We start from the raw sequence: 16,672 nt of genomic DNA, 5'->3' as shown, positions 1-16,672 counted from the left end.
TCTTCTCCAGTGCACATAGAACATTCTCCAGAATACATCACATACTGGGACACAAATCAGCCCTCAATAAGTACAAAAAGCTTGAGATCACACCGTGCGTATTTTCAGACCACAAGGCTATGAAACTCAAAATCAACCACAAGAAAAAATGTGGAAAGATAACAAATACTTAAGAGATTAAAGACCATCCTGCTAAAGAATGAATGGGCTAACCAAGAAGTTAAAGAGGAAATTAAAAAGTACATGGAAGCCAATGAAAATGCTAACACCGCAGCCCAAAACCTCTGGGATGCAGCAAAGGTGGCCATAAGAGGGAAGTATATAGCAATCCAGGCCTTCCTAAAGAAGAAGAAAGGTCACAGATACACAACTTAACCTTACACCTTAAAGAACTGGAAAAAGAACAACAAATAAAACCCAAATACAGCAGAAGACAGGAAATAATAAAGATTAGAGCAGAAATCAATGCTATCGAAACCAAAATAAACAGATCAATGAAACCAGAAGCTGGTTCTTTGAAAGAATTCACAAAATTGATAAACCCCTAGCCAGTTTGATCAAAAAGAAAAAGGAAAGGACCCAAATAAATAAAATCAAGAATGAAACAGGAGAGATCACAACCAACACAGCAGAAATATAAACAATAATAAGAGAATATTACAAGCAATTATACTCCAATAAAATGGGCAATCTGGAAGGAATGGACAAATTCCTAGGAACACATAAATGACCAAAACCGAAACAGGAAGTTATAGAAACGTGAACAGACCCATAACCAGTAAAGAAATCAAATTAGTAATCAAAAATCTCCCAAAAAGCAAGAGTCCGGGGCCAGATGGCTTTCCAGGGGAATTCTACCAAACATTTAAAGAAAAGTTAACACCTGTTCTCTTGAAGCTGTTCCAAAAAATAGAAATGGAAGGAAAACTTCCAAACTCTTTCTGTGAAGCTAGCATTACCTTGATACCAAAACCAGACAAAGACCCCACTAAAAAGGAGAACTATAGGCCAATTTCCCTGATGAACATGGATGCAAAAATCCTCAACAAGATACTAGCCAACCAGATCCCACAATACGTTAAAAAAAAACTATTCACCACGACCAAGTGGGATTTATACCTGGGATACTGGGCTGGTTCAATATCCACAAAGCAATCAATGTGATACATCACATCAATAAAAGAAAGGACAAGAACCACATGACCTTCTCAATAGATGCAGACAAAGCATTTGACAAAATACAGCATCCTTTCTTAATAAAAACACTCAAAGTAGGGATAGAAGGATCATACATCAAGATCATAGAAACCGTATATGAACGACCCACTGCTAATATCATCCTCAATGGGGAAAAACTGAGAGCTTTCCCCCTAAGGTCAGGAACACAACAGGGATGTCCACTCTCGCCACTATTGTTCAGCATGGTATTGGAAGTCTGTGCCTCAACAATCAGACAACACAAAGAAATAAAAGGCATCCAAATCAGCCAGGAGGAGGTCAAACTTTCACTCTTCATAGATGACATGACACTCTCTATGGAAAACCCAAGATTCCACCAAAAAACTGCTAGAACCGATCCACGAATTCAGCAAAGGTGCAGGATATAAAATCAACGTACAGAAATCTGTTGCACTCCCATACACCATCAATGAGGCAACAGAAAGAGAAATCAAGGAATCGATCCCATTTACAACTGCACCAAAAACCATAAAATATCTAGGAATAAATCTAACCAAAGAGGTGAAAAATCTATACACTGAAAACTATAGAAAGCTTATGAATGAAATTGAAGGAGACACAAAAAAATGGAAAAAGATTCCATGCTCCTAGATAGGAAGAACAAATATTGTTAAAATGTCAATATTCCCCAAAGCACTCTACATATTCAAGGCAATCCCTATCAAAATAACACTGGCATTCTTCACAGAGCTAGAACAAACAATCCTAAAATGTCTATGGAACCAGAAAAGACCCCAAATAGCCAAAGCAATCTTGAAAAAGAAAACCAAAGCTGGAGGCATCACAATTCTGGACTCCAAGCTGTATTACAAAGCTGTAATCATCAAGACAGTATGGTACTGGCACAAGAACAGACACTCAGAGCAGCGAAACAGAATAGAGAACCCAGAAATAGACCCACACACGTATGGCCAACTAATCTTCGACAAAGCAGGAAAGAGTATCCAACGGAATAAAGACAGTCTCTTCAGCAAATGGTACTGGGAAAACTGGACAGCGACATGCAGAAGAATGAACCTGGACCACTTTCTTACACCAGACACAAAAATAAACTCAACATGGATGAAAGACCTAAACGTAAGACAGGAAGCCATCAAAATCCTAGAGAAGAAAGCAGGCAAAAACCTCTTTCACCTCGGCCATAGCAACTTCTTACTCAACACATGTCTGGAGGCAAGGGAAACAAAAGCAAAAATGAACTATTGGGACCTCATCAAGAGAAAAAGGTTCTGCACGCTGAAGGGAACAATCAACAAAATTAAAAGGCAACCAACAGAAGGGGAGAAGATACTTGCAAACAACATATCAGATAAAGGGTTAGTACCCAAAATCTATAGAGAACTTAACCAAACTCAACACCCAAAAAACAAATAATCCAGTGAAGAAATGGGCAACAGACATGAATAGACACTTCTCCAAAGAAGATACCCAGATGGCTAACCAACACAAAAAATGCTCAACATCACTCATCATTAGAAAAATACAAATCAAAACCACCATGAGATACCAACTTACCCCTGTCAGAATGGCTAACATTAACAATTCAGGCAACAACAAATGTTGGTGAGGATGTGGAAAAAGAGGATCTCTTGCAGTGCTGGTGGGAATGCAAGCTGGTGCAGCCACTCTGGAAAACAGTGTGGAGGTTCCTCAAAAAATTAAAAATAGAACTACCCTACGACCCAGCAATGGCACTACTAGGCATTTATCCACGGGATACAGGTGTGCCGTTTTGAAGGGGCATATGCACCCCAGTGTTTATAGCAGCACTATCAACGATAGCCAAAGTATGGAGAGAGCCCAAATGTCCATTGATGGATGAATGGATAAAGAAGACGTGGTTCATATATACAGTGGAGTATTACTCAGCAATCAAAAAAAAAATGAAATCTTGCCATTTGCAACTACATGGATGGAACTGGAGGGTATTATGCTAAGTGAAATTAGTCAGAGAAAGACAAATATCATATGACTTCACTCACATGAGGACTTTAAGATCCGAACAGATGAACATAAGGGAAGGGAAGCAAAAATAATATAAAAACAGGGAGGGGGACAAAACACAAGAGACTCTTAAATACAGAAAACAGAGGGTTGCTGGAGGGGTTGAGGAGGGGGTATGGGCTAAACGGGTAAGGGGCTTAAGGAATCTACTCCTGAAATCATGTTGCACAATGTGCAACTTGGATGTGAATTATAAAAAATAAATAAATTATAGAAAGTTAAAAAAAAATTAAAATACATAAATAAACCCAGATTCTTACCAGGGCCAACAAGCCTGCCCCCAGTCAGAGGTTCTGCAGCCCGACGCCCACTCTTGGCTTCACCACCACATGGGCTGGAGCATGAGTGGTGCCCGTTCCCTGAACGGTGCCCTCCTGATGCATACCTGGCCCCTCACCCACCTCACGTGCCCGCTGCCCACATCACCTCCTCGGAAAGGAGCCCCAGAGGAGGCTTGGCACAGGGTGTCCGACGTCGTGTGAACCCACTTCTTTTGTAAGGATACAAAGTCCTCAAGTGTGAGGCCACCGCTCTCCCCTTCACGCACATGTCCCAGCGCTCAGCACAGGCCAGGTGCAGACTTGCTCAGAGACACGTTTACGTGAATTAGTTGAGGGCGCCTGGGTGGCTCCGTCAGTTGAGCATCTGACTCTTGATTTGGGCTCAGGTCGCGATCCAGGGTTCGCGAGATCAAGCTCCGCATCAGGCTCTGTGCTGGCAGTGTGGAGTCCGCTTGGGATTCTGTCTCCCTCTCTCTCTGCCCCTCCCTCCCCCCCTCAAAAATTAACAAATAAACATTAAATGAATGAGTTAATAGGTTAAGACAGACACGTACACACACGCACACACAGGTGCTCACACACCTACACATACACGTGCGTGCATGCAAGCCCTCATACAGTCCAGGCCACAGGCGTGCTGGGGACAAAGGGGCAGGTGCCGGGGCGTCTGGTCTCGGCCACCCCCCAAGACCCCGCAGTGGTAAGTGCTGCACGTGTGGAGTGACAGCATCACCACTGTGCTCATGAGGCTCCTCATCGGGGTGGGGGGAGCCCCGAGCCTGGATGCAGAGAAGCCAGCAGGGAGGCTCCCAGACAACGGCCTCCCGCGGGGCTTTGCGCCACAAGCTCTGCGGCCAGACGGCCTGCCGGGGGCACACTCGGTGCCGGTGCGTCTCTGGAACCGGGCTGCGGGTCTCTGTTTCCACGCCTAGGAGTCAGGGTCCCGGAAAGGCTGAGTTCACGCCTGCTAAGAACGTGACGTGCGGACGTGGGGCAGCTCAGCACACACCAGCTACGGCATGTTCACCTCTACGTGCGCAACAGGGAAACGTCTGGGATTTGCCTCCTGTCCTGGCGAGTGCCCCCTACAGAGCCAAAAATCACCGGGCCTCAAGGCGTCCCACAGAAGCCGCCTACGGAACAACGAAAGGGCCTGGGCCCAGCCTGAGACCGGAGGTCCACGCCAACACCTGAGGCCACCAGATGGGATGACGCAGGAGAGCAGCAGAGTCTGCGTGCAGATTCTCCCGGAAGTCACTCCCTCACGTGCGGCCTCCGCGACACACAGCACGGGGCACACTCGCAGGGACACTGCACATCGGCCCACGTCCACGGCTCACGTGCAGGAGTCTGTCTACAGGAGCCCGGCTTTCAGCCCAGACTCACAACTGCATGGACGCGGGCAACCTCTCTATTCTCTGTAGCCTCAAACCCCTCATAGAATCGACTTCTACCTGACAACATGAGACACCACACAGTCCCAGGCAAACGCAGCCTTCTCTAGTCTCCAGGGACACAAAACCTGCCCCCATCACTGCAGTCACATCTCTCATCGCCTATGAGAAAAATCGGTTAAGTTTAAAAAAAACTGTCTTTACCGTTATTTTAAAGCTAGGGCTTTATTTTTTATAAGTAAAAAGTATTTAAAAGCCCAAAATTGTATCTTGCACTTCCAATTTAATCAGCTGAAACCATTTAAAAACAAATTTGGAGCCAGATGGAAAAAAAAAATATCAGACTGAGCTCTGATACACAAGTTTCATGTAGGTGAAGTCTTCATGGCTCTGTGATAAACCCCAGAAAGAAATAAAGAACAGAACAAGTAAAAGAAAAAGAAAATAGAGCCTCACAAGGGAAATGTTCATAAACCACTTTCCATAAACAAAAAATGATACTGTGATAGTGATGATGACAGTGGTGACAGCGGGGCCTGTCTCTCTTTCCTGGCCATCGGCTACGAACCCCCCATCACCCCAAAACGCCATCAGTGATGACGGTGGTGACGGTGCTGGTGGTGGGGTGACTGGCTCTGAAACGACTCCCTCTAATAAAGAATCATGTGGAATAAGCTCAAAAATTAAGTGAAAAAATCTTTTTCTATTAATTCATATCAGAGACAAAAAGTAACAAGTGTGAGAAATGGTGAGAAATATTTGAAATGCAACAATTACAACATAAAAGAACATCACACATGAAATCCACATTTATCTTACTGAAACATTCTAACTCAAGAATGGAAATATTGGGTAAAATTAGTCAATTCTCACCTGTTGTATTAACAAGGACCCACAGAAATTCTAGAAAAACTGACCAAATATCTAACTTTATAACATTTCAAGAGAGAGACATGAATGTTGGAAATTTTTATATCTAGATAAATTTTATAGATTGCATTTAGAGAATAATACCTTAAACATTTTTCAAGGCTATTTGTCAAAACTTAACCCCAAAACCTATGTGCTGGTGGGTCTGTTTAAGAAGCCCACTGCCCCCTGCATTTGTGTGTCATTTCCTAAATAAGGAACTGCTTCTGCTGGTTAACAGTTAGCCGTGATTCAAATTGGCAAGTCCTGAGTGAGCAGATTCTAAGCAAGAGGATTGTTCTAGGTGCCACAAAGGTGACCGTCTGCACTGAAAGTCCAAGGCCTTTGCCGGAAAGTTCCACTCAACAACTTCAACAAGTCACAATTATCCTCCAAAATTTGACATCAAAACGTCACCTATCAACACCTGAGTTGCACCCGAATTTAAAAGAAATCATTGGGGCGCCTGAGTGGCTCAGTTGGATAAGCATCTGACTTCGGCTCAGGTCATGATCTCACAATTCGTGGGTTCGAGCCCCACGTCGGGCTCTGTGCTGACAGCTCAGAGCCTGGATCCTGCTTCCGATTCTCTGTCTCCCTCCCTCTCTCTCTCTCTCTGCCCCTCTCCCACTCGTACTCTGTCTCTCTCTCTCTCAAAAATAAACATTAAAAAAAATAAAATAAAAATAAATATATCATAATGCCTAAAAAATAAGACAGATATTAGGTTAACAATCATTTTAAATGTGGCTCAATTATCAAATTCATTTAAAGGTCCAGAAATTCGTAAGGTTTAATAATCAATCTTAAACCCAATCTTGACAGATCTTACTGTGAAATTAGCAACAGAAGATCCACGATGACAAGGTGGTCCTGCCCACTCCTGCCATTAACGAGCTGACCCCCTTCCCTCGCAGCCTTCCCAGAAGACACGGGATATCTTCACACAGAGCTGCTATGACTCACATGCCGTATGTTTTTAAAGTCTGCTATTTTAGTAACCTCATAAAATGTTACAAAATTCTTCAAAAGAATTGCTTCATTCGTCTGGGAGACCTACCGCCCAGGGTTTAAAATGTCTTTGTTCCGTTTTTACATAAGAGTCTGTACAAATACAGGAAGAAGTACATAAATACTACTCTCCTCAACACCTTTCTTCAGGCTGGTGTTTTCCACCCATGGTGTCTGCAAATGGGAAAAACCTTCTCCTGCCAAAATGCGAAATGTACAAAATGATTAACCTCCAAGGGCACAGTGTTGCGAAGACCTTGGAGATGAGATGCCCGTCTGAGCCTTCAAAGGGCCTCCCCGCAAGACCAAGGATGCCCACAAAATGGGAGCAAGCGACAATGTCACATCTCTCAGGTCTGCCACCCTCCCCTGGCATCTCCCTGTCCCCATCCCAATGCTCTGACTTTGACCCAGGCTCACTGACACCCCTCGGCCACACCTACGGAGCCATGAAGACTGACAGCTCTCGGGGACCACCCACAGGAGCCACAGGTCTGCCTACACGTGGACAAAGTCTGACTCTGGACCCAACAGCTCCCGCACCCGTTTATCCAGAAGGACAGCGTCTGCCTCGGGAGGGTGCAAGTCCGCGCTCCAGAATTGGTGCCCTTTCCCAGGCAAACCAGCTACAAAACTTTGCAGAGTTATCAGACCACACCTGCCCCATTAAACAGAAATTTAAAGGAAACCTGGAATAGTGTGTTGAAATTATAGATAACAAAGACTTTTTAACCAATCCAGTAAGACTTCACTTAAAGACAATAACACTCTTAAGACGCCTGGGTGGTTCAGTCAGTTAAGCATCCGACTTCGGCTCAGGTCGTGATCTCACGGTTTGTGGGTTCGAGCCCCGTGTCAGATTCTGTGCTGACAGCCCAGAGCCTGGTGCCTGCTTCGGATTCTATGTCTCCCTCTCTCTCTGCCCCTCCCCGGCTTGTGCACTTGCTCTCTCTCTCTCTCAAAAATAAATGCTAGCACTAAAAAAAAAAAAATTTTTAAGCAATAATACTCTTGAAATCATAATGCATATTTCAGAAGGCATTATAAATTAAACCCTTCATTTGGAATGTCATTCAAAATATATCAAAAATCAAAATTGTAGATGAGTCTTAAAAACAAAAGCTTTTCTCATAAATCTCTTAGATGTACTTTTGGGTAGCAAAGTGTCTTTTAAACTAAACTATGAGACAATGAATTCATCAACACGGCACCTCCTCCAATCTCAGGTCTGCAGCCCTCAGCTGTAGGTAGTTCTAAGCTACGTCTCTAACACAGAGTAGCTGCGTCCTAAAAAGAGAAACTACTGGCCCCTGAAGGCTGCTTCACATCACTGCAGGACCTATGTGACCATCACTCAACCCTGTGAGTGCCTGAAACACCCAAACTCTCCATCAAGTTTTAAGAGGTAATGTATTACAGTAAAGTTGAAAAATGGGCCCATAAAATAAAGACAGAAGTACAAAAATTCACGTTCAACATGATAGTAAAATATCTTCTAAGGTCAAACATCAAGGCTCGGAAAATGTAATGATTAAAAACGAGCATTGAGTTTCGCAGCAAACTGGTACAAAACTGCACCAAACTTTGTACCCGTTAAATACTGTGAACGCAACACTCGGCACACGACGCATACCGTCAAAACTCACCTTATTCTGACAGATTTGGTGCACAGGCCGTGAATGGGCTTCCACTATCACGGCTGCACTGCAGCCCGCATTGAGGTCGAACACCTCCACGGTCTTGTCCCGGCCCGCGGTGAGCACCAGGTCTGCGTGACAGTTAGGGAACTCCTCTCAATAACCCACCTCGGGGAGTGAACAGGCCTATTCGTTCTGGTACCACCTCTGGAGACACCAGGAGACACAGCGGGTGACTGGCTGTGACTTTCGGAAGCTCCACAGAGACGTGGTCACAGCCCTGGCCCCCCTCCCCCCATCTCCCCCCCCCACCGCCCATTACATTCAGAAGAATGTAACTTAGACCTTTGAATAAATGAAAATTTTCTAAGAATTCCTAAAGGTCAGAGCTCTCCTTCTAAATAAATCAAAATCAATGCTTTTTAATTAAAAGGGATGATGCTAGCTATAAAAACTCAAAAAACAGGAGTTCCTGGGTGGCTCAGTCGGTTAAGCATCGACTTCAGCTCAGGTCACGATCTCGCGGTTCGTGAGTTCGAGCCCCGCGTCGGGCTCTGTGCGGACGGCTCGGAGCCTGGAGCCTGCTTCGGAGTCTGTGTCTCCCTCTCTCTCTGACCCCCCCCCCCCCCATTCATGCTCTGTCTCTCTCTGTCTCAAAAATAAATAAACATTAAAAAAAAAAAACACACACACACACACACAGCCTCGACAATTCCTAACAATAATTCTGTACAGGAAAGGAACCCGCTGGCAATCTCAGGATGTGGCCCTAACCCAGGGAGGGCATGGCTGGCCCTGGGGAAATGGTGGGATGGCCCAGGAGGGCCCAGGGGAGACGGCGGGTCGGCCCAGTTGGGTAAGAACTGCCACAAGCAGGTTCAGGTGGGTGATGGGCAAAGGGGTGGGGAGGGTGGAGGGAGATATGGGGTGGCGGCTGACGTGGAGGGTGAAACAGGCCGTCAGCCTGCTCCTTCCTGGAGAGAAGTAAAGGCTGGGCGGGGGGCCTGGGGCCATGACATCAGGGTGGGCACAGAGACGGGCACCCAGAGAACAGGTCCTGGGGACAGGGTTGTGGGGCTCGAGGGACAAATGGAGTGGAGTCACAGGAGGTCGGCAGTAAGGCTCAGTGCCAGCGCACAGACCCCATAAATTACTGTGCATCCCCACTGAAAACCGGCGCTGGACCGCACAGCAGGTGGTTAACGGGACAGAGAGCGGCTGCTCCGTCTGTGGACAGCACAGGCCAGGCGACGCTGTTCAGAAAGAACAGAGGGTGCAAGCAAAGAGAGGACACGCACGGCTGAAATCACAGGGAGTGGGGGTGCATGGGGACTCCCCGTTTGGGCACCGCATTCCCGTGGCATCGCGGGCCATGCACCCCCTCAGGCTCAGAGGGAGAGGAAGGGCAGGGGGGCGGGGGGACGTGCCGCTGGGCGCACGGCACTTCCGTCTCTGCTCCCAGACAAGAGCAAGTGTGCACCGAGGGGCCGGCCCGCAGCCTTCCGGAACAACAGACAGTCCTGCTGAGAGGCGCTCACGCCTGCAGTCTGTGCAAGGTTCAGAGTCCCATCATGCAAAGCCCCGGCCGTTTCACAGTCACCACCTCCAGCTGACGCTGGGACACGTGGGGAAGACGCTGCAGCCTGAGCGACAGGCCTGGGGACAGGCGCTTCTCCAGCAGCTGCCACAGGGGCCCCTCCCCAGACAGAGCAGGGGGAGGCTTCCCCTGGCTGCACACCACCACCCACCGGAGGCTCGGGCCACATAAGCGTGTGCCAGGCCAGGGTGTGCAAGGAGGAATCGCCTGCACGCCCTGGCTCTGGCCGCTGGACTGGAAGCCGGCCCAGTACCTCTTTCCCGGGACCTGTATCATCAAAACCAAGACGACACGGAAACGCTGGGCTTGCGACAGCCAGCAAGCCTCCGGATCCTCGTAGCTCGCCCCAGACTCTCACCGGCGGAGAGCACGTCACTCAGACCAGCCGGCGCGCGGTGCCGCACCGCAGCCCAGAGGACACATGGAGCATGAGCACCCGCGACGGACGGGGGGCCCGAAGCCGGACGTACAGACGAGGGAGGTCCTCCCGGGGAATCCACCCGGGGCAGGCAGGACCTCTGCTGGGTCCCGACGGACGTCACTTGACACGCGACTCACCCGTCCCCCGCCTTCCTACTTCCGACGGGGACTTCCCTGTGTCGCGGCTTCCTCCTTGCAACACTGCACACGGCTGGGGGAGGGGCCGGCAGCCCGCCCTGTCGTCACCCCAGCACCGCAGGCTGGGGCCCCTGGGCAGTGAGGCCGGGTGGCCCGCAGGGGGTCTCCGGGGACGGGCTGAGGGTGAGTGTGTGTGCCAGGCAGAGTGTGCGTGGGGAAGGCCGCAGACGCTACTGGAAGCCCAGGGCACTCTGTGCCGTCTGTCTAGCCGCAGGAGCGGCCTCATGGATCCATCGCACCTGACCCACACCCATCCTGGCCTCGGCACCCGTGTCCCGGCCTGACCTAGAAGTAGGCCGATCTTCCGGCTGAGATCTGGGGATGTGTGCTATGGATCCCTCCATCCACAATTAAAAAGCTATCCAGTAAGGCCGCTAAGCTGAAAACTTACCCATGGGTCTCCCAATGGGCACAACGGGGATGAAACAGATCCCACAGTGACTCGCAAGCCAGACCCCGAGCTCACACTAGCTCATTCAAACCCACATGCTCCAAAGCAAGAGCACAGGCGAGCCGATGCAGGGGCAACTTCCCACATGTGCTGTGTAAGGGAACCTCGTTTACAGATTCTGACAGTCCCTGCCACGCGCCCAGGGGCCTGCAGCCTGCAGGCTTCAGCAAAGTCTCCCCCTTCATCTTGCCACATAAGAAATATGAACGTGATGCCTGGAGCCACGGCAGCCACCTTCACGGCATAAAGCGAGAAGCGACAGAAGGCAACCAGCACACACTGAGGGCACTGGGCGGTTCTCAGGGGGGTGGTCCACCCCATGGACCTCCCACCTCCGGGTGGCTCGGGACGTGCCGGGAAAGCCATCATCAGGCATCGAGTTACAGGAAGGAGGGCAGGACGGACAGCCTCCGGAGGACAACACGGCCTGCCCTCACCGTGTGTGCCGCACACAGCTTGCTGCCAGGCACCCAGAAGGCGGGTTTGAAGACACCCTACGCGCCCCCACAGCCCCACTTCCAGGCAGGCACCCCGCAATCCGTCCCTAAGGCACCGGTGAGAATGACAAGTCGGAAGACGCAGGTATCGGTCAACCAGAGGATGGGGGAGGACGTGCGGCACGTTCCTACCGTATAAAATCTCACGACGGTGCGCAAACAGACCAAAGTTCCGTTCGTGAGCGCGGCTGAGTCTCACAGGCGTAATTTTGATTATTATGAAAGGCGTGCTGCGTTTAAAGACTCAATAAAACCGCGTGGAAACCTAGAGATACAGCAAACCTAGAACCACGGATGGGAAGCAAACACACCAGGGTCTCAGCAAGAGGGAAGTCACAACAGCCACAGCACGGGAGAAGCCCCAGTGTCCACTGACTGATGGACGGAGAGGACGCGGCGCGTGCGCACACACACAACACACACACACACACACACACAGTGAGATAGACAGACACACATACAAGACACACACACAGGGAGAGACACACACACACACAGAGGGAGAGACCTACAGAGACACACACACACAAATGGGATATTACTCAGACACAAGAAAGATTAAGGTCTTGAATCTGCAGCAAGGATGGGCCCAGAGGGTACTGTGCTCAGTGAAGTAAGTCCGAGAAAAACAGACACCGTATGACCGCACTTACAAGTGGAATCTAAAAACAAGCAACGACGAAACACAAACAGATTCATACGTACAGAACTGGGGGCTGGCAGAGGGGAGGTCAAGGTCAGGGACGGAAGTGCAGCACAAGGAAATACGGTCAATGGTACTGGTAGTTTTGTACTGGGCTGATGGCAGCTACCCTCACCCTGGTAAGAAAAAAAAACAAAAAAGGGGGCAGAGGAAAGAGGGGCAGGAAAGGCCTGGAAAGGCAGCCCTCTATTTATCCCTGTAATTTTTCATTTCTTTAAAAACTTTGGAAACGAACAAAAAAAGTGTTAATATTTGCCAAAGGGAGGTGTAGCTAAACAGGCATTTAGTATATTCAGCACGTGTGTGTGTGCGTGTGTAGGAAACGTTTCATCTTTAACTTCACCATAAACACAGTAGTAATCGTCCCACACAACGTCCATCGAGGCGGGAACGCCACCTTCCGAAGCCCCGCACCGCGGCCCCGGGCAGGGAGAGACCGCTCACCCAGCTCCTGGCAGCAGCTGGCCAGGCTGTGACCACCCTGTACATAACATTCAAATGGAAACACTCTTGTTTCATAACGTCAGCCCTGAAACACAGCGCCCCCCACTACAGAGAGAAAATGTAAAAGAGGAGGCTACGTACCTTCTTATCTCATCCTTGCTCGTGTCAATGTGACACTTCAGGAGCTGAAGTTCAGGTCCAGAAGAACACAATATAAAAGCGTCCAGGTAGTAAAACTGGGCGGACTGCATGGGCTTCGGGAACAGGTCTCTGCCCTATAACGCAGATCGGTAGTTACTGCCAACACAACAGACGTTAGCAAGAAACTCCACTGCTCGAAACAGGACAGTCTTCGTGTTAACCCCAAACATCTACCTTAAATGTACAGACAGATTGTGTTAGAACCGGTTTCCAATTTTGTTCCCTCTCCCTGACTACTCCTAAAAGATGTTCCAAGTAGTACATATTTGGAATTCTGGCCACTTAGACTTTAAAGGAAGACTGACACTTGACAGTGAACACGTGGAGTAGCAAGGATTTTAATAGAGACAAAATTCTCACCACGAGGAGTCTGAGGGCTCTGCTCTCAGCCTGTATCTCAGAACGTCCGAGACAGCAGTGTCACGGCCCTCAAGCAAGTGCGTCCCCTTGAACCTGCTGCCAAACTTCTCGACTCAGGGCCCCAGGTCTGACGCGCCTCCCCTCCCGGCTCATTCTCCTAGGGCTCGACCCCCCTTAACAACACGACTCACGGGAATAAGAGAGCCACATCTCTGACAATTTGCAGTTTGTGGGCTCCTCTTCTGACTACCCCCCTTTCCCATCCTGGCCGTGAGATGATCCCACCTTCCCTTCGTGCCTCACCCACTGTCTCCAGACGGTCACCTCCAAGCACATTAAAATGCTCACACGCAGCTGTGTGTGTGCACGTCAGGTGTGTGGGTAAATACACATACGCACACATTTAAGAAGACACTTCATCATCAGCCGCTGTCGGTTCTGATGCATCTCCGGCTTACCCTGGCCTCAGCCTCCCAGTTAGGGCAAGAACCTGGGGCCCCGAGAAGGCGCTGTGAGCTTGTGACACCGCGTGGTCACTGTGAAGTCCCTTACCACACACAGCACGAGCTCCGCCCTACGCAGCGACCACACCCTCGGCGTCCCTTCCAGGGAAGTGGACAGCAGCCACCGGCCATCATGACTCCAGCACACGGTGCTCACTGCCCCGTCGTGACCTAATGGGAGGGAGACAGAGGGGGCGCCTGGAACCTTCATGCGGCACAGCCGAGTGCAGCTTCTAGGAACCACCAGCCAGGCCAGAGGGCTTCCCAAGCCACGGTGACACCAGTGAAACCAAAGATGGAGAAGGTGACTTCTGCCTCATTTAAAGACTTGACATGGCTATTGATAGAGCGATTTCAGAAATCATACTTGAAACATAAAGCCCCAAAGTATGTGTGCATTTGTGTCTTTAAAGAAGAAACAAAATGCAGAAACTTATAAAATGTATAGAAATCTGTGGACTCCAGGGGTGCCTGGGAGGCTCAGTCAGTTAAGCGTCCAACTTCGGCTCAGGTCATGATCTCACAGCTCGTGAGTTCGAGCCCCGTGTCCGGCTCTGTGCTGACAGCTCAGAGCCTGGAGCCTGCTTCCCACTCTGTCTCCCCCTCTCTCTGCCCCCCCCCCCACTCATGCTCTGTCTCTCTCTCTCAAAAATAAATAAACGTTAAAAAATATTAAAAGAAAGAAAAAAAATCCATGGACTTCATGATAACACATCTCAAGGAACTGTTGGTCTTTCAATACTGAAGAGAACAGTTATGAGGATTTACTGCCCACAGTCAGGTACAGTGTGAGTATTTGTTAGGCCCTTGCTGGCCGCCAGTCGGTAGACAGGCCGTCCCCCAACAGTTTGTCAAATGTGCTGCACAGAGAGGAGCCACACACACAGCTGAAAAGAAAGAAAAGTGGTCAAGAAACAGCAGTTACCTGCTTCCCACTTCTTACCAAAACCCCTAGAGACAAGTTCTAAAATGACAAGTGCAGTCTGTTCTTTGGGCCACTGTGACCCCTTGACTTGTGCCACCACCACCGCCGCGGAGGCGTCAAACAGCCAAGACGCGCGCTCTGGTGGCCCCATCCTCATGTGGGGCAACGGGAAGGCCGGACCTCTGCGTTTACATGCATCGGGAGGTCTCTGCGGCACCTTCCCCTTGACAGACATGCACCCCGGTGCAGGGCTGGGGCACCCACGGGGTGTCTCCCCCAATCACACACGTGGTCAGTGGGATAGGCCGACCGTGCGCCCCAGCTCTGAGCTGACCACAGAGGATGGACTCGGTCCCTGGACCCCACCCCGGCCGCTGGTCCTGCTCCTCCCTTCGGGCTGCTGCTCACCTGCTGCCCCCTAGTGGGGGCTTGTGGGAGTTTCAGCAGAAGGACTAAGGCCCTGTAAGGGGGAGTCACCACCACTGCTGGGCCACAGAGCAAGGCCATGGGTGACCACTTAGAAAGGTCGTCACCCCGGGGAGGTATCTTAAAGCCAGTCTGACCCTGCGGCCACCTGCTTCTCTGACAGGGGGAGGAGCCCAAGGAAAGGCAGGGACAAGGCAGTCATGGGGCGTGTGCGGTTTCAGATATGAAAACAGTGGGCTTTCAGAAGTGAGAACAGAGAGGGTGGGCAGTACCAGGGAGGCTGGACCCATGTGGCAGGCCCAGTGGCCCCCGCGCCACACAAGGCTGCCTTCCTGCGCAGGCACCACATCCCCACATCCAGCCAGGACTGTGGGGAGGGACCCCAGGCGAGCACCGCATCCGGGACCTGGCTCTGCCGCGGTGCCCACCTGCCTGAACGCAGATGGAGCCCCAGGCATCGTGCAGACGTTCCTGCTGCGGCCAGACCACCAAAGATGAGACCATGAACTGCAGGATCACATCACACTCGCAGGAAAAGCAACAGGAGAAAGATGGGGAAGCAGGAAAGGTTTATAAAGAGTCCAACCAGAATTTCACCTGCAGTGGCGCTGCTGCCCCCTGGTGGGGGCTTGTGGGAGTTTCAGCAGAAGGACCGAGGCCCCGTAAGGGGCATCATCACTGCTGCTGGGCCGCGGAGCAAGGCTGGGGCCTCCAGGGGAAGGAGGCTTGTAACCGCCACCGGAGAGGGCGCCCGGGAGGGTTCACTGAAGTGTCTCAGGGCCCCTCCCCCACCGCCTCCCCCAGGGAATGAGGCCGAAGCCGCAGGTTGCATCTCGCTGGGTGTCATTCTTCCCAATTAAGTGATAACCCACTGCAGCATGGGGACATCCTCCTCCTGTCCTTGTGTCCCTCCCACCCCTCCCACCGCTAACTGCTGTTCCAAGCCTGGGCACCCAGACAAGGCCAACTGAGTCACCAGAGAAGGCAGAAGCACTCCTGATGCAGACACTAAAGGGACGCCCTCCGCTGGTCCTCCAGTGTCGCTGCGGCCCTTAGGAGCCCACCCAGGGCGTCAGCTCAGAGGGGAGGGACAGACCTCTCTGACTCCGAATGAGAACAACCAGAACCCCCATGGCACCTTCTCCTCCGAGCTCCACCCTGCACACAAGCAGCTGTGACCTCAAGGCCTGGCGCTGGGACCCCAGCTCCAGCTGCTCAGTGTGCCCGTGAAGGACCCAGGCTGACCTGTGCTCAGTTCTGTGCTGCACACACGGCCCTCTCGCTGGACCACGCGGACCTGGATGGCAGATGCCCGTGTTGTGCGTGCTGGGGACATTAAGTCTCAGAAATCGAATGAACAGGGCACAAAACACATTTGAGTCCTCTCCTTCCCTGGGGCCACGGCCACACCCGGGGTGTGTGACCCCCGCACCACAGAAAAGGAACGTGGACGCCAATGGCATGGCTTGAGC

The 16,672-nt window shown here is 50.6% G+C and overlaps 1 protein-coding gene across 1 annotated transcript in view; it reads right to left on the bottom strand.

The window, feature by feature from the left end:
* Nucleotides 1–16,672, bottom strand: part of WDR27 (WD repeat domain 27) — a 150,689-nt gene that overhangs the window by 96,950 nt on the left and 37,067 nt on the right. The window contains 3 exon segments of the mRNA XM_053223181.1: nt 8,485–8,628; nt 12,878–13,060; nt 13,899–14,020. Coding sequence (XP_053079156.1) covers nt 8,485–8,628; nt 12,878–13,060; nt 13,899–14,020 — 449 coding nt within the window.

Source organism: Acinonyx jubatus, chromosome B2 (assembly GCF_027475565.1).
Source record: "Acinonyx jubatus isolate Ajub_Pintada_27869175 chromosome B2, VMU_Ajub_asm_v1.0, whole genome shotgun sequence".
NCBI lineage: Eukaryota > Metazoa > Chordata > Mammalia > Carnivora > Felidae > Acinonyx > Acinonyx jubatus.
This window is presented reverse-complemented; position numbering and strand designations above follow the sequence as displayed.